The 23,318-nt window shown below is 44.7% G+C and overlaps 1 protein-coding gene across 7 annotated transcripts; it reads left to right on the top strand.

The window, feature by feature from the left end:
- The first annotated feature begins 613 nt into the window (after positions 1-613).
- On the top strand, positions 614-21,807 carry ampd2b (adenosine monophosphate deaminase 2b). Of its 7 annotated transcripts, none has more exons than XM_086214605.1 (20): positions 614-713; positions 1,997-2,150; positions 2,345-2,460; positions 13,930-14,054; positions 14,154-14,284; positions 14,397-14,465; positions 14,554-14,656; positions 15,049-15,247; positions 15,585-15,726; positions 15,852-15,941; positions 16,078-16,207; positions 16,312-16,506; positions 16,593-16,724; positions 16,816-16,979; positions 17,327-17,453; positions 17,539-17,702; positions 18,988-19,108; positions 19,255-19,428; positions 20,649-20,759; positions 21,364-21,807. In XM_086214605.1, exons 3-20 carry the CDS (start codon positions 2,367-2,369, stop codon positions 21,577-21,579), a joined length of 2,487 nt encoding a protein of 828 aa, XP_086070731.1. In that variant the 5' UTR covers positions 614-713; positions 1,997-2,150; positions 2,345-2,366; the 3' UTR covers positions 21,580-21,807. The 7 variants fall into 7 exon arrangements, with proteins under 7 accessions (XP_086070731.1, XP_086070729.1, XP_086070730.1 ...); XM_086214603.1 differs by having other exon boundaries at positions 2,288-2,460; XM_086214604.1 differs by having other exon boundaries at positions 646-770; positions 2,288-2,460.
- Positions 21,808-23,318: the final 1,511 nt, after the last annotated feature.

Genomic DNA, 23,318 nt, shown 5'->3' with positions numbered 1-23,318 from the left:
TTAATCACAAGTTTGCTCCAAAGTGTCTCACGGCGGTGAAAGGAGAAAACTGCCCAAGGTCACTGTTTTACATCAACATGTATTTGTTTTCTATCCAGAAGGGAAAACTGTATGTTCATGAGTGTGTGTGTGTGTGTGTGTGTGTGTGTGTGTGTGTGTGTGTGTGTGTGTGTGTGTGTGTGTGTGTGTGTGTGTCAGCACTGACCTGAGCTCCTTATCTGTGTTCATTGTCAAACAACGGCGTCGGACTGATTTCCATTTCTGGCTTCGTCCCTTGAATGACAATGAATTTTTGCTCGTCCTCCTGCATTGGTGTCGTGCAAATTTTGCCTCACTTTGCGCAGAAAACATCATATTTCATTCTCATGATACAGACATAGAGATTTGTGTCATAGCCTATTCATACTGTTAACCCCCCCCCCCCCCCATCATTCTGCTTATCAGAGGAACACTGACAGTAATTAGTTTCTGTGGTATTGATCTTAATGACATTTATTTAATGAAAACTTTCCATTATTTATCATGAAAAATGTGATTTACGCCTCTCAGATAAGACCATTTCCTGGAGGGAGCGGCCTGATGAGGGTGCCAAGGACCGACAGACTGCCTCAGCGAGGGGCTCACGTCGTTGAAACACGCATGCGTGAGCAGTTCACGCTCTGGGGCTCCAGATGGCACTAACAAGCTGGAATGCTGACGTTACCGGTGCCCAGGTGAGCCTGACGATGGGTGACTTCATTCACCAGAACTGACGTGTTTAACCTCAGCAGGTACACCTGAGTTAGCTGGTAAATTTCAGGACGATTTGACCGTGTGGTTACAAGCTACGAGGCTGATTTCGACAGCGACCGTGAGCGCTGACTCCACGGTGAACAGTAGCTGGATGTAGCATGCAAGCAAGCTAGCAGGTCGGGAGTGTGGGAGTGTCGACATTGGCGAACCGATCCAAGTTCTGCTTTACTAGCGCCCCCTGTGTCTCTGTAGCGGTTAAGCATGTAGATTTTGTCAGGGATGTGAGCTGCAGCAAGCGGGGCAGCTAAGCTAACTCGCTAGCTTGGGCACTCACTGGCGCCCAGAGCCGAATGCCCACTGCCGTCGGGAAGGATGGTAAACATTTAGTCTCGTCTAGGTAAAACAAACACGTTAAATACAGAAACGAAATAAGACATGGCATTGACCGAAAACAAAACAGTTGCTGAACGTGCCTTCATTTGAAGCTGAATGGTCATTTAAGCGCCATTACAACGGTTTCACCCCAATTACCGCCAAGCAAAATTCCGGGCCCACCCTCTTGTATTTAATTGGGTAAAGTTTTCCTCATTTAAATGAAAGGTTTTTCAATGTTTTTACAGCAAATTCTGCCCCTCACACACCCTTCAATGCTCTGGATATGACAGCAGCGCCCCTCATGTCGCTAACCTGTGTTTATTAGCATTAATATATATTTTAAAATTTAGGTCCATCTTTTCATTTTCTGTTTGTTAACTTTCGGGCCTACTCAAAGTCTACTCAAAAATATAAGCACCTCTGGTTAATCGTGAAAGTCACAGATTTTGTAGTATTATTTAGTCAACACATATTCCAACTTGCACATATCCAGCCTGGCCTTAACTAGACTTGACTAGTCTTCTTCATTGGAGCCTAAAACTTAATATATAGCTGTCGCTATATTGCATAGAGGTGTTTTTGAGTTGTTAAAAACACTTTATTTCAAGCTTTGTTGGACTGTTTTCGACAAGTCCACGTGAGAATGTGGGTATTCATTTGAATTTACATCCTTTGTGCTGATCTCTGCATTTATTCTCAGCATCTACTATTACTATGTCAATTAAACTGTAACCACAACTTCTCTCGCTACTGGTTTGCCCACTCTTAAATTTGTGGTTGGTTGTCATGGAAACAGCGCAGGCTAGAGCTTTGCCCTGCTGTGTGTTTTGTGCCCAGTGTGTGTGTATGTGTGTGTCTTTTGTATTCAGTATGTGTTTGTGCATGGCAGGGGGGAAGCCGAGCCTCTCCATCACGCCCCCCAGCCTCCATCAGGGCTGCAGCTCCAGCAAGGCTTTCAGGGGGGCGGGACCAGTTTCGCTGCAGCAGAGGGATGCTCTGCAGCCCCACGCTGTACCAACCAGTCTGGAAATCCCTGATAACAGGCACGTAGCACACACAGACACACACACTGAAGCTGACTGCAATTAGAGAGCCTGAAGCTGCCATCATCTGTGCTACATCTCTCATCCCCGTCTTCTCTCTCCTCCTTTCTCCCTTCCTCTCTCTTAACTGACTGTAGATCTTCGACGCTCTGTCCTCTGCAGCTCTGACTCACTCAGTTTTCCTTTTTCCTAAGCTGAACTGCACAACCTGGAAGCATGTCTTCTAACTCTCCCCCTGGGACCACCACTGGGGCCAAGAGCAAGCCCTTGTCCCCCTTCAGGAAGCGAGGAAGCCTGCAGTACAGCACAGGTGAGTGGGGGGACCCCGGGGCCGCAGTGGGAGGACCATTTGAGTGCTGGTCCTGAAATAGAAGGAGGACTCTTCGCAGCCGGAGTACATGGCTCAGGACTGTGCATCGTTGTGTCATTGTTTACTTTATGTTCATGTAGACATTTCAGTGTTAGAAAAGGAGGGTGTGAATTACTTTGTGTCTGGGAGTAGTTTGTAGAAATGCAGACCTGTTGATTAGGGAGGTGCTGTAGCGTCTCTCCGTGGAGGATTTCGACCATCACGTCAACAAGCTGGTCTCCGGCGTTTGCTGTCGTCTTCATTTTCGTTGAATTTGTTTAGATTTTTTTTTTGATTTCATATTTAAAATGACACATCACATCTTCAGATAATGTTAAGATTCAGCCAGATTTTCAGTTTCAATCTGAAGATCTGCCACGGCTGAATGAAACGTTGCGTAACTTACTGTTTTCATGTGAAAACTCTTATTTTGTCAGTTTTTATAACCTAACGTGAACGTTTGTGTGACCCTTGAGCACATCGACGGGGTAGGAAATGTGAGCTTGACTGTAGAATTAGGATTTTACCTTGTACAAACGGTACAGTCTTTTCCCTGGAGAGCATCGATGTGCTACTTAGATAAATAGATGTTGGTGTTTTTCATGCTGCCTGATGGCAGGATGAGTATATGTAGGATGGTACCTCAGGACTTGATCCCCCGCTGAATGAGAGGATTAGCCTTCACTCTGATGTATGCACACACTGATCAGCCTTTCATCTTTCACCTTTCATCCAAACTACAAAGAATGTAGGATGACCGGCCATTTATCCATCCCTCCCTCTCTTCATTCAGTGTCATTTCTCAATTAAACCACAGTGGACTGAAGTGTAATCTGTCTCATTTACAGTAACGGGTGACCACAACAGCTCCGTCAGAAAAATATGAGTCGTGTTCAGCTCAGCCTATGAGGGTCATGTCAAGTAAAAAGCGTAATCATACACAGACATGCTAAGTTTTCCTATTTTTAAAAGTTTCTAGACATCAGGAGAAGATGTCGTGACAAGGTCTGCAGCACTTGTGGTTCTTGATACTATGAGAACTTGTGCCAGTGCCAGTTGTTTTAGGGGCGGGGCCAATGGTTGTGTCAAGTCACAAATCATCTAAGCTGTAGATTAAATCATAACATGATGTCACACGCCCATCCCTTTACCTTGTATGGGAAACTTTGTTTGAGGGGCCGGGCTCATCATCTGCTGTTGTTCTGATCCTTGAGCGCTCTCAGTCCCTCGTCTCAAAAGCTGCCCAGAATCCTAGCGACCCCCAGACCCCAGAGACTTCAAACTAGGCACTGTGCAAGTTTGATGTCAAATGGATGAACGGTTGTGTAGAGATAATCAAGCCACAAACACACAGACAGAGATTTTGGACACATGTACAGGAGACAGAAGATATACTAGCACCGCACAGTTAGAATTTGAAATAAAGCTTGCAAGGTTCAAAGAACCAAGTCAGCCAGCTCATGCTAACACTGGGCGCAGTAACACAGTCACATCTTGTAGTGTTAGTCCGACTGATTTTTTTTTTTTTTTTTTTTTTTTTTTACTGTGACAATAAATACAGCAGTTGAGGTGATTCAGACGGACGTTTTCTGTGATTGCCGTCATTTATTGCTCCGAGCTGACAGCAGCTGTCACCCAAATTGCTGCAGAGTCTGGCAGTTTTTGGGAGGATGAGAACCGGCGTTAGCTTTTACGTTCATCGGCGATGGATCGTCTTGTTTGTGTTGTCGGTGTTTTGTTTTTTTTTGTGATGTATAAACAGATTCTGTTCTAAAGCCCTGCGGGGTCTTGGGTCTCTGCAGAAGCACATTAAGATACGTTTGATGTTGTCAAAGCTTCCTGGGAAGCATCTGAGTAAGCAAAGATGACATTTCCGTGACTCATCTTTTGTGTTTTCATAAGGACGCTAAACTAGTCCAGGGCAGATTGTACAGTAGACAGTCACAGTAAAACAAATAGCGGAAACAGATCATTGTATCTCTTCAATAAGGCCACGATTCTTCCATCAGCTGTAGCCTTTTGTAACAAGATCATAAATTATGGAATTATGGACGTTTGACTGATAATAATGAACCTTATGAACTCTGTCATGACAGCAGAGGGGGACGGGTGCGTACGGCTGCAGTAGTTCGGTCTTAGCTCTCTGTGTATGGGGGTTATGGACCCCTGAACACATAATAAACTGCTGGGTGTGTGTCAGACTGCTTTGTGCTCCAGTGAGTGTGTGAGGAGATGAGGCGCAGCGCTGACCAGATTTAGCACGTTACTGCACGGCTCATGGAGTGAACTCGGCAGAGAGCGGCAGTGGGTGAATCACTCCTCTCGCTGTGGAAAAAAGGTAGTTGTGAGATTTGTACAGCTCCCACTCACCAATAAACCTATTCTGTGCCTCGTCCTGTTTTTCACTTGTTGAACTTCACCCTCATCCCAAATGAGAACAGCAGGAGCTTCGTTCTGCAAATTACACCAACAACCATTAAGTTATGAATTTACAGAAAAACACACACTTTCTCTGACAATATGGTTGTGTGAATATTAACTAAGAGAACATACACAGACTGACAGGAGCCCATTAAATGCATGCTAAAACCTTTATGCAGCGGGGCGGGAACTGAAGACCCACATGTGCAACTGGGGAGAAAACCTGTGCATTTGTGGCAGTGTTGGGGGGGGGGCTGTTAGGTAACTTGTCTCCAGGAAGCGGGTGTGTGTCTATGTGAGTGTGTACACATCTGGTTTATGACTGAATCACAACTGCATTGTTCCCTTAATTTAAGTCATTTGTAGCTACAAGGAAATTAGATAACTTGCCCTGGTATTTGATTTAATTCGTGGGAAAAGTTTGTATCTTAAAATCATTACATTTCAAAATAATGAAATTGTGGTCACGCATTTTCTTTTAATCTCCCCAAAAAAATTGAATGAAGTGAATACGCGCTACCTCGTGGCTGTTAAGTAGCTGAGGGAACACAAACACATTTCTACGAGCACAAGATATTTTTTTGTCGTCTCCAAGGCCACTCAAGGGCCCTGTAGTTCAGCTTGAGCCCTCTAGCACCACCTCTAGATCAAAGTTGGAACTTTGTTTACATACATAACCTGTGACACACATGACTTGTTTCAAAAAAAATGAGGTGGATGAGATGTTTGGATGCAGACGCGAGGTGATGTTCTGCTATATGGTGGATTTTATTCCATCAGAAATCCTGACGTGAGCTTTCACGATGGTGACGCCGCCGAGCGGGACGTGTCCTCTCCCCTACTGATTTGATTTATCGACACTAAGCGTGATATATGGGCTTCCACCATCATCAGTTGTCTCTGCTGGATTACACAGCGCTGTCACTGCCACTCGTAGCTTTTTAGTTTGTTTGCATGCCAAATCATTATTATTTATAATAGCTAGCAGATAAATAGAATACAGTAAAAAGTGCAATATTTATCCCTTGAATGTGCTGAGATTGGAACATACTCGACTTTCCTCCTCTTCAGGAGCGCAACAGAATTTAAAACTACCACTGCTGTCAGAACACAAGCTCATTCAAAGTTATTGATCCTTTGCCCACTTCTTTTTCCCCACCTCCTTCGGTTGTGTCGCATCTTGTCATGTGACGTGTTTGACCACACACGTTCTCTTGCGCGGAGAAAAGAGACTCTGTCACACCCTGGGGTGACAGAGTCTCTACAGATAATATCTGACATTGTAAGAAATGATTGACTGAGCACTCCCACCCTTCAGTTGCCCAACACCCTCATCCGCTAACCTTCAGTCAGTTGCTCTTCATGTGCATCTCAGTTTTACAGTTGTTGGTGTAGCTGGTCCCCTCAGAGGTCTCATGGACTTGCGCCCCCTGGGTGGGACCACCCTTTGTTGTGTTGAATCTCTGACCTGGGGTGGTGATCCACGAGATATAGCCATGCAACCTGAGGCCAGTTGCAGCACGTTGACTCGTGGAGAGCCTGACTCCTGCCTGAAAGGTACAGTGCATGATGGTCAATGATTGCAAATGACACACTGAATCAAGAACCGAATCTGGTGGCTAGAGAACTAACTGAAGAACTTAATTTTGATTTCAATTTCATGCGACTTTGTACCTCTGCCTCTGAACACTTTTTACAAATATGACACACTTCTGTAGAAAAAAAAGTAATATTTGTTTTTAATAATATAGAAACATAATAATGAACTTTTAAGATGTTGCTGTTGAGATTATTTATATAAACCATGAAAGGGGGCAGTTGTGCTTGGTGAAGACCTAATTTGGTTTCATAAAGACTTTTTTTTTTAATCTAGCAATGTAGATTGAATAGAATATTGAATGCAGCACTGTAAGATTTGAACTAATAATGATTATCTTTATTCAAGTCTCCACAACAGCCTTGAATTTATGAATGATGTCAGGTTGGGTCAATTTTTGCCCTTACTGTTGGATCTGGTCTCCTTGCACGTTGATGAGTGTGTTACAGCATCTGGCCACCAGAGGGCGCCCGGTGGGAATAGGTGCAGCTGCAATGGTGAATCAGTGAATAATAATTATGTTTGTTGTGCTCCTCATGATGAACCAAATAACTTTCTCCTCTGGAGGGCAGTTTTACCTTTGAGTGCAGTGAGGAAAAACAATCTTGAGTGGCGGAGCGGTCCTTTGCTGGCCGTCAGATTCCACGTGACCTTCTTTGTCTGGTTTATCAGCAGTGCTTTTCCAGCTTGACTGATCCATTTTGGGAGGAATCCACTCAACAAGTCTGATATGTGGAGAAAACAGTTTTACTGGCAGTGTAAAGCCAGGATTATACAGCTGTTATATTTCATTCCCATTTTATCTTCTAGGGGAAATAAAGATACATGTATATTGTGCTGGAAATCCTAATATATCAGTTTATACTTGTAAATGGTGACAACAGATTCAGAATTTGTATTTTTTAAGAATAATATTAGCAATATATCTCACTTTCTGTCAACAACTTGAATAAAAGACAGAATAATAAGCTTTTATATCTCTGATTTCCTTTTTGTCAGGAAAAACCTTCTCAAATAAAAAAAAGAGGCGCACAAGCTGACGCGTTTGAACTACAGTAGATGGAGTGCAGCGAGTGCAGCAATTTATTGTTGAGGATCCTGCACACGTCATTCCGCAGCTGCGAATACTCACTAGCACTCCCAAGTCCACAGCTGAAAATAGTGCACAACAAACAACAACAGCTTTAACCCCAAGGACCAGCCCAGCTGTGGAAACCAAACTCCAGTTGTGGCACATTGTAAAGTTCATTATCGGTTTTGCTTTTCTTTTTTTTTTTAATGAAATATGTTGACAATTTCAAAAATGGAAGAAAAAAATCAGCCTCCCTCTGCTTTTTTTATTCATAGTGACTTTTGTCAGTATTCAAAGCAGAAATAAATGTCCTTTCCTTGACCTTTCATCTTTTGCTACAACCTATTTGTCATATTCAGTCACCGATGTGTTAACTTTGCTAACAAAAACCAATCAAAACCGAGCAAAACAACAAAAACCTGCATCCCTCAGATTGACGCGTTATAAAATATTCACTAACAGTCTGGTCCCAAGCATTTGGCGACTGCAGTCACATAACAGGCAGCACGAATCACCCGACACCTGCAGCGGCTAAACTGTAGCTGCATAACATGGCCCAAAATGATAAAAACACAGGCCTACACAAACCCACCGGGAATAACAACCAGAAAATATTACGCAATGTAAGGCACAACTAACTTAGTAGAAAAAGGAGACAAAATAAGATAGATATACCCTCTATATATCATGTGCAAAAAAATAAGCCCTGTTGCATATTTCTATGAGGGTGTGTGTGTGTGTGTGTGTGTGTCAGGGTGAGAAAAAGGTAAAGATTCCTTGGTTAAAGACAACAGTCGAATTCTGTTGAGCAAGAGAAGATGAGATAAGCAGCACAAACATTTTACACAAACAGATGTTGATTGAGCCTCTTTGGTTGGAAATGAAAGGATTTAAGTCTTTCGTAACAACAGATCCAAACACGGCGACTCTCTCTGGGAAGATCATTTAGAAAAACCAGTGGTGGAGATTTTCGCAAGTATTTCTCGCCATGACGGGAGGTGAGACACCTTCTGGGTGAACTCCGATAGAAGGAGGGTGTTGTGACAGAATCAGAGCAGGTGAGTCCATTCACATTTTTGCCTCCTTGCAGCCGCTGTTGTTATCCAGAGCAAATTTACATTCAGTGCAGAAGTATAAAGGTAGGGAGATACGACTGCAGAGAAACGCAGGCATTTTTTCGTTCAGCTCACTGAGTTGTGAATGTGTGTTTTCATCCTAGCAGACACACAGTTGTGTGTTTATTGCTGGGGGGAATCATGTTCCAGAAACCCCTGCTGCAGCTCTAATGGGGACAACGTGCTGGCCCTTTAATTTCATTCATGTGAGAGGAGATGGAGGCAAGGACTCATTTATTAGACAGCCGTCTCTGTCAGACGGCTGCTATTCAGACCATGACATCTCAAACCTTACCGCTGAGACAGCACCATTTTATTCACACACACACACACACGCAAAAACATCCTGAACACATGGTCCCCTCAGCAAAACACAGCCAGCAGGATCAGGCAGACATGAGGGGGGGGTGCTTCTGGAGAAGCCACAGCAGGCTGCGCCGCGGAGGATCCACATCGTCTGCTGATGTATGTGGTCTCCCCCCTCCTCCTGTGCCTCTTATGGTACATTCCAGATAGATGTCAGAGGCATTTAAATGAGGAAGATCAGCTCCAGAGGCAGCTAGTGCAGCGACAGCTGGCCTGATCCAGGAGGCAGACAGAGCAGAGGGGGGTCACTCACTGGGATGTGAGGGGGAGTTCATGGATCTGCTGGACCAGCTCTTTGTATGTATGACAGGGACAGATGAAGGCAACAGTGGACATGAATGCTTGAGTCTGAGAGCGTGTGTGTGTGTGTGTGTGTGTGTGTGTGTGTGTGTGTGTGTGTGTGTGTGTGTGGTTCTGGGCACTTTGGTGATTTGAATGAGTGTTTGAAGGGTTTCTCTCTTGTTTCCTTCTCTTTGCCTGCCTCCCCTCCATCGTGTTTAACCCATCTTGAAAGGACGGCAGACGTCATCCTGGGCCATTTGCTGTTTGGCATGCTCCATCTCCCTGCCAGGACAGCCTGTATCTCTCTCTCCCTCTGTCTCTCTCTCTCCCTCTGTCTGTCTCTCTCCTGTCTTTGCCCTGCTAGCTGCTGGTTAACGCAGGCTCTGAGGAGGCAGGTATGCTCCACTACCCTCACCCCGTGCAAAAGCACAAACAACGCTCTCACCCTCCCCCTATTTTCCTTTCCCTCTTTCACACTCACTGCCACTCTCCTCTGCCTGTCCCTTGACAGCTTTGTGTAATAGCCCTGAGCAGTTCTGCCTTTGATGTGATGAGGAGAATGTGTGTCGACCCACAAACTAGCTTTCTTGTGTCTTTAGCGGATGATGTAAAGATGCAACTTGGCACAAAGAAGGAGAGCAGATCGATAGACTGTGCTGAACCCCTGCAACAGAGAATCTGATGCAAAGGGTTGTCCTCAAGGCGAGGGAACGTTCTGCCTCTGTCCTCAGTTTTCTTTACTAAGAAGGGTGAGAGGCAGGAAGGAAGTTTCTGCTAGTATCCCAACATCAGTGTGCAGACAGTTCACACAGCTGCAGAGACTAAACCATACCCTGGCGTAGAAAGACTTTGATTACACGTCTTTCGAGACTGCAGCTGTTGGATGCAGTGAGAGGTGCTGGCAGAGTGAGCATCCTTGAAGCAGCAAATTAGATCCCACTGCTTTGTCCCAGCAATGCATGAGTGTTTATCTTCTGAAAGGACGGATTTCATCGTAATTACATTATATTGTGTCTCTTAAATAGTTCCTTGTGAAAAGCAGCACACAAGAGATTTTATGTTGATTTTTATGATGTAGCGTGGGATTTAGGGAATCTTTTGATTGAAGAGGACAAATGACCTACTTCACCGATATTTTAGTAGACGTGTTCCTGGTTATTTGACCACGATTGCGTTTTGGGTACCATGAGGCACTGAGGGCTGGAGTCTAATCTTGTTTCTTACGCCTTTGATGCAGTTTTTCATTGAAATTATTATCAGGCCCATGTTATTTTTTATTAGGGCACCATTCTCTTGTGACGACTTGTTTTGACGTATTTATTTAAAATAATTTTACTTCTACGATTACGTTCAACTATTCCAAAAGATTATTTTTTTACAACCCATTCAAAGACAACGTCTTTTGAGACTAACATGCTAAAACATCTGAAAATGTGACAATACTGCATTGTTTATATTTGGGAGCATCCCTGCTTCCTCAGCAGCACGCACACTCGTGAGCTGTGAGTTCACTTGGTTCTAACAGTGAGACATTTGCCACAGAGACTGAGTCACCGGCATTTCTTGTGGGCTGAATACAAAACTGCACAGTCAATGGGAGCAGGTACTCAGTGCTCGGTGGTGCATGGCTTGTGTGATGATGGAAACAAAATCTGTTGATACGAGTATGTAAGTTAAATCATCCAGAGATTCCTGGCTGCCTCTGAGAGGTCGTCTCTTAATGGTCCCTCCTCTCTGGCTTGTGTGATCCAGACTACTTTCCTCTTGTTGTTTTGTCCCTGTGGACCTTTGACACCAATCCAGCTGGTTTGAGACTCCTGTACTCTCTTTTGCTGCTGAAATATACATGCAGGGGAAGTCCCTGGGCTAGCTGATACTATTAGACCTCATTTTTAGGCTCAGTTGCAATATGGAACAATGAACTGTGGATATCGATGCGTTTCATTGTCTCAGATACAACATGTTTACATAAGATATGTTGAAGTGCCTGGAGATAGGTAGTAGAACTCACGCTGCCTTTATCCTGCTCATATTATATCAATAAAAGCTTGGGTTGAACAGGTTATATACATTCGACTGAATTTCAGAGTGGTTTGCTGTCAAACTGCAGGGGGGATGAGTTGTTATATAACCATAGATGCAACTGATCCAAATATAGCATCCATTAGGGGATTAGCTCCGGGTCCGGTAGGCTTGGCTAGGCTTGGTTTTACTGTGGCCCAGCCTGGATGTCTTTGCCGCTGGTCGCATAGTGCCCTCCACCACAGTATCCACTGTTATCAGAGGAAATTGATACACCCAAACCGACAGCAGAGATAACATCTTGCATTACCCAGGCGTGTCCCTCGCTATGAGCACAGGAACATCTGTCTCTGGCTTTGACTTTGTAGACTTTGTAGCTACGATTGAAAGGCAGAGTTCAGCATCACAGCGTGTATTTCCTCTGCATGCATTAGCTTTCTCCAGAGCATTAACTATTGTATTCATGGTTACCACCATTTGACCTTGGCCACCAGGGGAGAAACACTGCCTGTTCTTGCATTTTGATTTAAATTTGTGTAAATCGTAATTGCGGCGTGGAAAAGGGAGATCACATATTTTTTTACACGGGTGAGATGGAGAGCAGATTACAGCACAAAGCAAACAAAAATCTCTCATTTGTAATGAACAAAAATGCCTTTTAACTGTGGCAGACAAATTATTCATGTAAGACCCCCCATTCATAATAAGAATGTACCAAATGTATCCAGTATTCTGTACCTTTCTCTCATCATGTTTGCAGATGATGCCACTCTATCCAGAATGACTCGAATCCATTTCTAAAACAGAGGCAGCGAAAAAGTTGGGACAGGAAGAGCTGCTGTATTGTTGTTTTTGATTACAAGAATAATAAAACCCTAAATACTGATGGCTACCTGTCGTTAGCCCTCTGCTAACTGTTGTCGAATGTCATCAGACCAAAGTGTGACGGTGAGAGGTGGCAGGGATTGTGCCTCGGTTTACTCAGCTTTTTTACAGCTGCAACAGTAACGACAGAAAAAGCTGAGGTGAAGCCTGGGATGTGCTGGAAGCACGCTTGGATGGTTGTTTGTAGAAACTGTCACTGCCAGAAGATGAGACAAGTGACAGGACCATTTCAACTTCAAGTTCCATTATTAATAAGATATGGAGGAGCCAATGTTTGTTCTTTGATTCTGTTTTGTATGAATACTTAGTCCTAACATACAGGATACGTCATATAATTAGTCTGACCACTATTCCTCCTCCAGTCTTTCATTTTCACTATTTCCTTTACCTAAACTCATTCGGTGACAGTATTCAACTCTTGATAGAACAAAGCCCGAGCGTGTGATTGCTTGTTTATACACAGAAGTTCCTCTGAAAGTATCTTCAAGTGCAGGGATGTTGCTGCGTTGTGGTACTGGCAAACTTGTCGTGCGTGTTGAGTAGGATGCGTGGATGGATAGTGTTAGGCAGAAGGTTGCAGTGAAGCCAGTGATTACGCCATCACCTCTTCTACAGCAAGTGTTTTTGTTCCTATAATTAATCTTTTTGTCTGCTGTATATTTGCTTGGTTAATTGGCATCTCTGTTCTCCCTTTGTTTTGCAGAAAGCAAGCCACTGCAGACATATTTGAATAAATCAAGCGGCACAATAGCATGATGACAATAGTGTTTTATTGTCATACGGCTGTTTACACTCACTGACATTCTTTTGTGTCTATTAATACTGAAGGACCGCAGATCCGCTGTCATTCTAGCACACACACGGTGAAATATTTAGCAGGATGATGAATATTTCAGTGGCAGGTGCGTAGTTTCAAGGGCAAGATTAATATCTTCACAACCAAACTGCTAAATAAACACCGGAGGGGGAATGAGGTGGTGAAGCAGTCTGACCGACGCGTCTGTTTCTGCCGTTCACAACCTTCCCTCTCAGCATCCACTCACAGCCATCCTCTTCAGACTCTCCCTACTTCCTTGGTGTGTTTTTTTCCCCTCTTGCCCCTCCATGACCACTGGGATTGTGTAAAAGTTGCAGTAGCAACAATGGAGGGCTTTCGCCGGTGTACTTGCTGATGGGCTCTGCACCTGAATGGCCCATTGTGTCTTGAGGCACAAACAGCCGCTGAGCTCAGACCTCCACTGTTGTGTGGAGGCCTGCTAAGAGAGGAACAACAAGCTTCTGCAGACTGTTATGGTCTGCGTGAATTAGTGCTTTACTGAGGGAATTTAAAATCATAAGCAAAGCAAATCCAGCTGGCAAGTTTGGAAGATTCATGTTTGTGTCAAACCTACTTTTCCCATGCTCTTTTTCAAAGACGCTCTCTATTTTTGTTGGGGCTAATAACTTCTCTGACAGTTATTAGGACACAACTGTTGCAAGCTGTTTAGCTTTTCAAAGTAAAACTAGTCACCCAGTTTGAGACAGAGTCAGACGATGCACGTTAGGGCTTCATTTTTTAAAAATTCTTAATAAAACCCTATCAGAATAATAGGTATTATAGCAGAGAAATATATAGAAGTTTTCTAGTTGTTTTCTAGTCCTCCCTTTTTTCTCCTCTTCTTTATTCTCAGTTGATCTGCGAGGTGCCCGCCACCTCCTCACTTCCCAGCATTCCTTGCCCGGGATCCCTGTGGCCTTGAAGCAGTCCATTGACCTGCGTACATCCATGGATGGGAAGTACAAGGAAATCGCAGAGGTCAGCTGATGATGCTTAAATCATGACTCAGGACTTTTTTTGAATGCATTAGATGTACAGTCTTTGATCGTGACGTAAACTGTGTTTGTCTTTGTGAAGGAGCTTTTCTCACGCAGTCTGGCGGAGAGTGAGATGCGCAGTGCCCCTTATGAATTCCCAGAGGACAGTCCCATCGAACAGCTGGAGGAGAGACGTCATCGCCTCGAGCGGCAGATCAGCCAGGATGTCAAGTACTTGGGAGCAGAGACACAGTGTTCAATATACAAACGCGTGTGACTGCGTTGACTTTGATTTTTAAAGCCGGTAATGATCCTAAAGCGAGTTGCACCTCTGCGTCCGCAGGTTTGAACCTGACATCTTGCTCCGGGCCAAACAGGAGTTCATGAAGACTGACAGTGCCACAGATCTGGAGTGAGTCTTTGTAGGCAACAGTGATTTCATTATCTTCAACTGCCTGAATGGAACAGAGAAAAACATTTGTTTACTGGTTCGCTGTTAGATACATGAAGGAGCAGAGCCAAGCTCCGGACGTGCAGGAGAGAGAGCAGCTCCCAGAGAGGGAGTACCAGAGAGTCACGATATCTGGAGAGGAGAAGTGTGGGGTAGGTCAGCAGGGTTGCTGCAGAGAGACCAGTTAGAAAACAATTATAGTGTCAACACACGTTTAAGGATGTCTGCGCCTCATCTGTAACGGAAGACATCGGTCATTTTTTAAATTTATTTGTATCGAAGTGATCGCTGATATTGATATCAGAGCAAATTAAGACTTACTGACTTCATTTTTTGCTTGTTGTTTATGATGAAGCAGCAATTGGCAAGGAGCTTTTCCAAATGTGGAAATTTAAAGAAAAACAACTACTCTCAAATACAAATAAAATATGCATCATCAAATACTGGCGAAAACTCCACGACCGTGCACCCCTACTTTTCTCACTTAAACAACAGTTTCAAGGTGACGCCTGCTTTTATTCCCGTTTTCCTCTCTTCACTCCAGGTTCCCTTCACAGACTTGCTGGATGCTGCCAAGTGTGTCGTGAAGGCCTTGTTCATCCGGCAGAAGTATATGGGTCTGTCGCTGCAGAGCTTCTGCAGGGTCACCTCTCGTTACCTGCAGGAGCTGAGCGAGAGACCCCTGGACTTGGACCTCTATGAGGAGGAGATCCCAGACACGGCAGAGACCACTGCTGCAGCAGGTGTGACCACATGCCCACAACAGGCTCACATACTGCACGACCAACAAGAGATGTATTTGTCAACTCTGAAAACAGGCATTTCTCACTATATTTGGCCCTTGCTTGCAGCGCTATCCCTGATGATTCTGGCTCTGCTTAGTCACAAATGATAAGTAATCTGCTGGTAATATGGCACAAGTCATGCCCAGTGTCATGTGCAGCTCTCCCACATCAAGACATCACAAGGTGCACCCACAGATTTCACGATCCATCTGTTACACACCCCTGAACAGGCTGCCGCTACGTGTAGGCCTTAGTTGCATGTGTGACACATTGCGCCCATTCTGTCTTCTCTCAGATGCCACAGTGCACCCACCTGTTTCTGCAACACATCCCTATGAGAACCAGGACCCTGCCAGCATGCCCCCTGACATGGGTTACGGCTGCAAGATGGTGAACGGTGTCATGCATGTGTACACAACCAGGACCGTAATGGAAAAGTGAGATGACGGATCACTCGCTGCACGCACGTTTCATCTTTTGATGTTTTAGGATGCGGGAGATGTTTTTTTAGATTTAAATTGGCAACAGAGAGAAAAGGCTAACATGTCTGTGTTGCTGACAGGAGCACAGAGCTGGACCTGCCGTATCCAGACCTGCAGGACTACATCGCAGACATGAACGTCATGATGGCCCTCATTATCAACGGACCAGTGTACTTCCTTTTAGTTGTTTTTCTTTTTCAATACATAAAACTGTACATTTGTACAACTGGAAAAAAAATGTGACTGTTCAAATACTCTATACTACCCTATGAAAGAATTCGCTGTCCTGTATTCCTTTTGCCACAGGAAGTCTTTCTGCTACCGTCGTCTGCAGTATCTTAGCTCCAAGTTCCAGATGCACATCCTGTTGAACGAGATGAAAGAGCTGGCAGCACAGAAAAAAGTCCCACACCGAGACTTCTACAACATCCGTAAGGTAACCTGAGAGCTGTTTCTACTTCAACAAATCTATTCCTACTCCACAGCCAGACTCCCACGCGTGATTTTTTTTTTTTTTTTTTTGTATGAATTGTTTCACAGGTGGACACGCATATCCACGCCTCGTCCTGCATGAACCAAAAGCACCTTCTACGCTTTATCAAAAGAGCGATGAAGAAGTATCCCCGGGAGATTGTGCATGTGGAAAGAGGCAAGGGTCAGACGCTCATGGAGGTGTTTGAGAGCATGAACCTGACGGCCTTTGACCTGAGTGTGGACACCCTGGACATGCACGCGGTGAGTGAACTAGATTGATAGAAGATTCAACCAGAGAGCAGGTTCAGTAAATGACTGATGGATGACACAGTTGTAACTTTTTCCAGGACCGCAACACTTTCCATCGGTTCGATAAGTTCAATGCCAAATATAATCCCATCGGTGAATCCATCCTGAGAGAGATCTTCATCAAAACAGACAATTACATCGAGGGGAAATACTTTGGTCACATCATTAAGGTGCTAAACCCATTTTCACCTTTGATCCCATCAGAGTGACTTTAGAATACACTTGCGCCCTCTGCTGACTCTTTGTGTCACTGCCTCTCAGGAAGTCATGGCTGACCTGGAGGAAAGCAAGTACCAGAACGTGGAGCTGAGGCTGTCCATCTACGGCCGCTCCCGAGACGAGTGGCACAAACTGGCCAAGTGGGCTGTCAAGCATCAGGTCTACTCAGACAACGTGCGCTGGCTCGTGCAGGTGCCGCGACTTTTGTAAGTAGTGGTGAAAATGTCCAGCTACATTTTATCACTTGCTTTAATTTAGTAGAGTGGTTATTGTTGTACGTGCGTGTTTGAATATTTACAAGAAGTGACTTTACGGCAAAGACAAAAAATATCAAAATGTTACGTGATTAACTTTTTTTTAGAAGTTATACTTAGTTTCGTCAATATTTTGTTTTTAAATGTATAAATGATTTATCTTGAGTCATGATCAAATGTTTAGTTTTTCTGAGTGGATGCCACGGTTTATTTTTGTCATTGAGCCTTTACCACATGAAGCACCTGGACATCGAAGCAACGTTTTTGAAACGATTTTTGCACGTCCGTTCTCCTCAAAGTGACGTCTACCACACTAAGAAGCAGCTGTCCAACTTCCAAGAGATGCTGGAGAACATCTTCATGCCTCTGTTTGAGGTTACCATCAACCCGGGCAGCCACCCAGAGCTGCACCTCTTCCTGCAGCACGTACGGAGTCTTTCCTCTGTGTGATTTCTCAGGTGTGGCCAGACGTCTCAGGGTTTTATGAATCTCCTCTTGCATCCTCACTCAGGTTGTTGGTTTTGACAGCGTGGATGACGAGTCCAAACCCGAGCAACATATCTTCAACCTGGACAGTCCACTGCCAGTCAACTGGACAGAAGAGGACAACCCGCCCTACTCCTACTACCTCTACTATATGTATGCAAACATGACTGTCCTGAATCACTTGCGCAGGTACGTGGCCACACCTCCGTTCACATAACCTGCTTTTTCTAAACGCCAATAGTCCCTGATTCATTTTGGTGTCTGTAGCAGAAAGGGTCACAACTCGAACTCTTTTGTTATATATTTTCTAATTATTAGGGATGTCCCGATCCATATTTTATTACATCGGTGATCCGCCGATCTGCGTTCAAAATCCCCGATCCGATCTTGAAAAATATCAATAACGTTATACATTTATACCCCGCAGTGTATAAATAAAAGGCACATTTCTGCCCTCTACTAATCATCACTGCCGTCCTCTGAACGGACGCGACGTATTGAGGTTGAAGGTGTCCGCCGGCCGCACGTCTCCACGTTTATAAACACAACAACTACGTCGGCCGTGTGGCGATTCTACGAGTTGGAAGACGAAGGCAGACCCGCAGCAAAATGCAGAGTCTGCAAGCTAATGGTTTCACATGGTAGCAGCAACAGGGCTTCCTATAACACAACTAATTTAATTCAGCATCTCAAGAAACATGAAGCTGAATACAAGGAATACAGCGCTGCTACTCAATCAAAAGCTGGTCTGAAGCAGCAGACGCCGCTCGCTAGTTTAAGGAAAGACAAGTTTCCTCACAGCGGATCGATCATTGAAGCAAACAATCCAATTTATTTTGCAATCCACCAAGAGAAAAGTCTAAATCCCATGATTGAGTTTATTCAGGGTAAGAAAAAAGATCGGATCGGTAAAAAATCGGGAGCGGCAGTTACTCATCATTAAAAAATCAGGATCGGATCAGGACCGAAAAAATGGGATCAGGACATCCCTACTAATTATTATTATTATCATTATTGTTATTATAATTAGTACTTTTTGTTCTAAGAAGAAAAAGATACAGGAAAATTATAAGGTTGCAAAAAAACCCCACAAAGGCCTCCTGTTATAATTTGCCATCAAATTGTTGATAATAATACAACCTGGTTGACAAAGAAGCACCTCCATTTCAATATTTTCAATATGAACTCTTTGTAAAATGCCTGGACTTTCATGCAGTCATTAAAGGGAAAAAAAAAATAACGGAATGATGAACTTTTCTTCCAAATGCTTAACCATTTTTCAGTTTTATATTGTAGCTGGACGTTATTTCCTTTGTTCAATTTCCAACCATCTTCACACCTGTCCCGCTCAAAAACACAACGGGAACAAACCAAAGTCGCTCTGTAATGGTTCACCCCATGCCTTTAGGTGTCGTGTTTTCTAAGAGGATACAGAAATAGCTGAAGGTCACCCTTCTGTGTCTCCTCATTCCAGGCGGCGGGGGTTTCACACTCTTGTACTACGTCCTCATTGTGGGGAGGCGGGGCCGATCCATCACCTGGTGTCTGGTTTCATGCTGTCTGAGAACATCTCCCACGGGCTGCTACTCAGGAAGGTGCGACCTCAATAGCGCCACAGCTGATTTATTTGACACACTGAGGCGAGCAAGCGCTTCCCTCCGTGAGGCTTCTGTGTGCGTAGCTGTACATCCGCTGCCGTGATACTGCTGTGGTATAACGCGTGTGCCTCATGTGCCACCAGGCTCCCGTGCTTCAGTATCTCTACTACTTGGCCCAGATAGGCATCGCCATGTCTCCTCTCAGCAACAACAGCCTCTTCCTCAGCTACCATCGCAATCCCCTGCCAGAGTACCTGTCCAGAGGCCTCATGGTCTCGCTGTCTACAGACGACCCCCTGCAGTTTCACTTCACCAAGGTCATTTGATTTTTCCTCAAAATCTTCACAACTTGGAAAATGAAGAATATTGTCGTGCTGTGCCGGTATGATAAGTGAGGGCAAAGCGGCAAATATGTGTAGATTCCAGTCGTGTATTCTTCTCTGTTCCCCTTCTCCTTCTACTGGCTGAATGTCTCTGGATCCCCGAGAACCACATGATTGACATTTGCGATTCACGAAATTGCGCCACAGCCAGTGAAAAAGGAAGTGATGTCATTACTTTTCCACAAAAAAAAAAAAAAACAGGGAGGGAGAATTATATCTACTCAACCCGGGGATGCACATTGGAGAAGTTTACTGTGAGGGCTCGCCTGAGTCTTGAAAAAAAGTTTTTGTGGGAGTGTTTTTTTTTTTTTTTTCTTACATGAACCACGTTAAACCTAAACTCTTCCTGACAGAAAGATGGAAAAGGGCTTTTCTCCCAGAAATCCTTCAGCGCAAACTTCCTTTAGTCCACTTGGGATGCTTCTGCTTTGCTCAGGATGTGCGTTTGTGTCATTCGGCCACTAGCGGGTCACCACAACGAGCAACGCTTCCTCCTTCCAGTAGGCTGTTAGGTTTCACTGAGGTATTTTTCGTGTCAGGTGAAGTCTCTGGATATGAGAGGTGACCAATTCAGTTTAACCATAATCTCATAATCCAGTATAGTGACACCACAGGCCAGAGACCCAAACAGGATGTGAGCTCATACCTCAGTTGAACCCGATCTTGGGTCAGCTGATGTGAAACCTGCTATCAGGAGCTTTTTAACGTGTCCCGGCCAGGTTTCCATGGTAACCCTATCTCGCTGGAATGCTTGGCCCTCTCTTTGCTGCCGCAGCTACATTTTGTACAGGGGGACTAAATAAGTGACGTGAAAGTCTTTTTATTACAACTGGTGCACATCTAATCAGAAATGCCTGATGTCTTAATTGCTTTAATCACATGACTAACAATGTTGATAGTGTTTAGGACAATTAAAGCACTTTTACACTGACGGGGGATTAAAAAAACACTTTGAATCACTGCTAAACTCCTCAGATGAATCCCTGTCTTTTTGAGTCTGCGTATTTCCATTTTGTATTTGCTTCTCCGGAGTTGTTTTCATTTCTGCGGGCAGATATTCACACGCAAGAGATTTACAAGAGTGTGACTGCGCTGAGTATGATGTCAGCGATGAAGGCTGGAGCGTTTTGTGTGCTTGTTTCTGGTCTCTGTAGGAGCCCCTGATGGAGGAGTACAGCATCGCCGCTCAGGTGTGGAAGCTGAGCTCCTGTGACATGTGTGAGCTGGCCAGGAACAGTGTGCTGATGAGTGGATTCTCCCACAAGGTATCGATCACCCCGCCTATCAGTTATCTGTCGGGCACTCACCTCAGGGCCTTTTCACAGCAGCCATTTTGACTTCTCATGGCAAGTAAACACAGATGTAGCCGATGAAATTAGTCACAGTTGAATTGTGTTTCGCGCGTCACAGCGTTCCAGTGAGCCACAGCGCTCATTTGAGCCAGGCTGTGTTTAGCTATCACTGCTGCCGTGTAGCACTTGTGTCTCCATCTCTGGCATCACGCACGTCTGTCAGCGCGCTCGGGCTCTGCTGTAGCCTCCGCCGCCATTACCTTTTCAGCTGATAACTCGTTTAGACAAACTGAAGATTTGAATATGTTTTTCAATTAAAATGTGAATGACACAAGTGTAACTCATCCCAATACTGCGAATCGTATTGTAATCACGTTATTGGTCAAAGTAATTGCAAATAATACGCAAAGCTCTGCATTCCGGTGAGCAGAGGGCGAGCTGGAAGTGCAGTAGCTAGTGTGAGACTCATTGAGCGCGTGCAGTAGGCGTCCTCCTGTCGTACCGCATGCAGACGGATTAGCCAAACACGCATGGCGAGCTCTGCTGACGGTTAACTTGCACTGATCCTCTGGTTCAGGTGAAGAGCTACTGGCTGGGCCCCAACTACATCAAAGAGGGGCAGGAGAGCAACGACATCAGGCGCTCTAACGTTCCTGACATCCGCGTGGCGTACCGCTACGAGACCATGTGTGAGGAGCTGAATCTAATCACCCAGGCCATCCGCACGGACGAGCTGGAGACCATCGAGGAGGAGGAGAGTCTGTGTATGGCAGCAGCGCAGGGAGACAAGTGAAGGCAGCACAGCAGCGTTGCACATCAGGACCGATCATATCAGCATCTCACACCTGTGAAAAGACAAACGCCGCGTTACGAGTCGATGAGAAGCCCTGTGAGCCTACAATCTGTGTTCCTGGTGTTTACTTCCTGTTTTGTTTTGGGGTTTTTTTTGGACTTACTCTATGTATCATGAGGATGTCAGGATTTATTTATTTTGAATTGATTATATTTTCATGACTTATTGTCTGGGTTTGACACCATTTCTGTGCAAAAGTCTGTGTTTCCTGTTGCAAACCTGTAACGAGCTTCGGAGCTCGGACCATTAAAAACACAAACACAGATCAAACTGTGACCGGTTCAAGACAAACAACAACTAGGGGCAATTTTACAGAGTAAAAACCTCATCCGCGGAGCCTTTGAGTTGAATTTGTACTCGAGTTTAATTAAGATTTGCAAGAGAACCCGCAAATAATAAAAGACTAACTGACTCATGCTGGAGAGAGTGATGGTGTCGGGTTGTGAAGATCCTTGCCAAGTCCTCTCTTCCTCTCCTGACAGCTCACCATCATCTCTCCGGTGCAATCTTGGAAGGAACATTAGAAACTCTGTTAGGATGTTTCTCTGACAGTACCTCACGCTGTGTGACTGGCACATCGTCAGTATTCCTGCTACTGGTTATGCTATCAACCATTCCCGCAGCTGCCCTTTGTGATATTCCTGCTGTTTTGTTTTACAGTAAAGTTGCATGAAGGCACGTCACTACATGTCACTCCTCCTGGTGTGTGGCTTTGCTCCACTGTCTGAACTTAGGTTTACAGTTGCCGTGCGGTAAATGATGCATGTCCCCTTCGCTCCCGAAGCAACCGCTGCCAAAGTCATGAATAAAACATATTTTTTAAAGCCCTGTCTTCAGTTGGGGTCCTGGAGGCGGCTCGTCTCTACTCTATGACTGACGCGCGTCTGAGAAAAAACCCGGGGAGGTTCTCGCCTCCCTTTTAGTTTATTATTAAGCATCTGTTCTTTCTTTTTTTTTTTCACACAACGCAGTAGAAACACAAAGGGCTTCCATGTGTGATTAACGGTTGAGTGGAATTGTGTGTGTGGCCGAGAGAAGACGGCGACACAAAGCCTGCATTGTGAGGCGACGTGTTCGAAGTCAGCCCCTCGCCCTGCAGCAGGAAGTCCCGACCAGGAATTTCATGGCCGCATCAGAGGTTCTTCGCTCAAAGTGAGCGTGCGTCTGCGGCGGTCCGCCTCCTCGTCCAGATTGGGGGCCAATGAGCACAATTCATTCTACGGGCGCGTTGCAGATGTTTAGTTTTCAGCTTTCAATTGAAATGATGCATGTCTGTTCTGTGTAGGCGTGTGTTTTCAACTGAAGAACCAGAGTTAATCCCAAACCTGTAAAACCGGACAGAGTCCCCGAGGAACCAGATCAGAGGTCACTTACGAGACAGTTAGACTCCGCCTTCTTGCGTGACTTCGATGTTGTCTCTCCAACAATAAATTCATTTAGTTGTGAAAGGAAATCAGGGGCAGAATCAAGGGCTGTAGAGAATAAATTAACCATCATAAACACTAACATGACTACCTCAGGCAACACGTGCACTCTCATTCAGAGGGACTCATTCAGTTCTCATCACTCCGGTGGACACCATCCCGATTTATGATATTTAAGTAATATATATATATAATTAAACTTTTATCCATTTAGAACCCCTGAATTTAAAACATTTGTCTTGAAAGATTTTCAAA

This window comes from Aulostomus chinensis, chromosome 9 (genome assembly GCF_037954235.1).
Source record: "Aulostomus chinensis isolate RoL2024-O1b breed Wild chromosome 9, RoL_Achi_v1.0, whole genome shotgun sequence".
Lineage (NCBI taxonomy): Eukaryota > Metazoa > Chordata > Actinopteri > Syngnathiformes > Aulostomidae > Aulostomus > Aulostomus chinensis.
This window is presented reverse-complemented; position numbering and strand designations above follow the sequence as displayed.

Bases quoted from the DNA above. Each gene is read 5' to 3' on its own strand.
- ampd2b (XM_086214605.1), top strand. From the start codon at position 2,367: ATGTCTTCTAACTCTCCCCCTGGGACCACCACTGGGGCCAAGAGCAAG. The intron at 2,461-13,929 runs GTGAGTGGGGGG...CTTTATTCTCAG, and splicing joins AAGCCTGCAGTACAGCACAG to TTGATCTGCGAGGTGCCCGC. The intron at 17,454-17,538 runs GTACGGAGTCTT...ATCCTCACTCAG, and splicing joins TGCACCTCTTCCTGCAGCAC to GTTGTTGGTTTTGACAGCGT.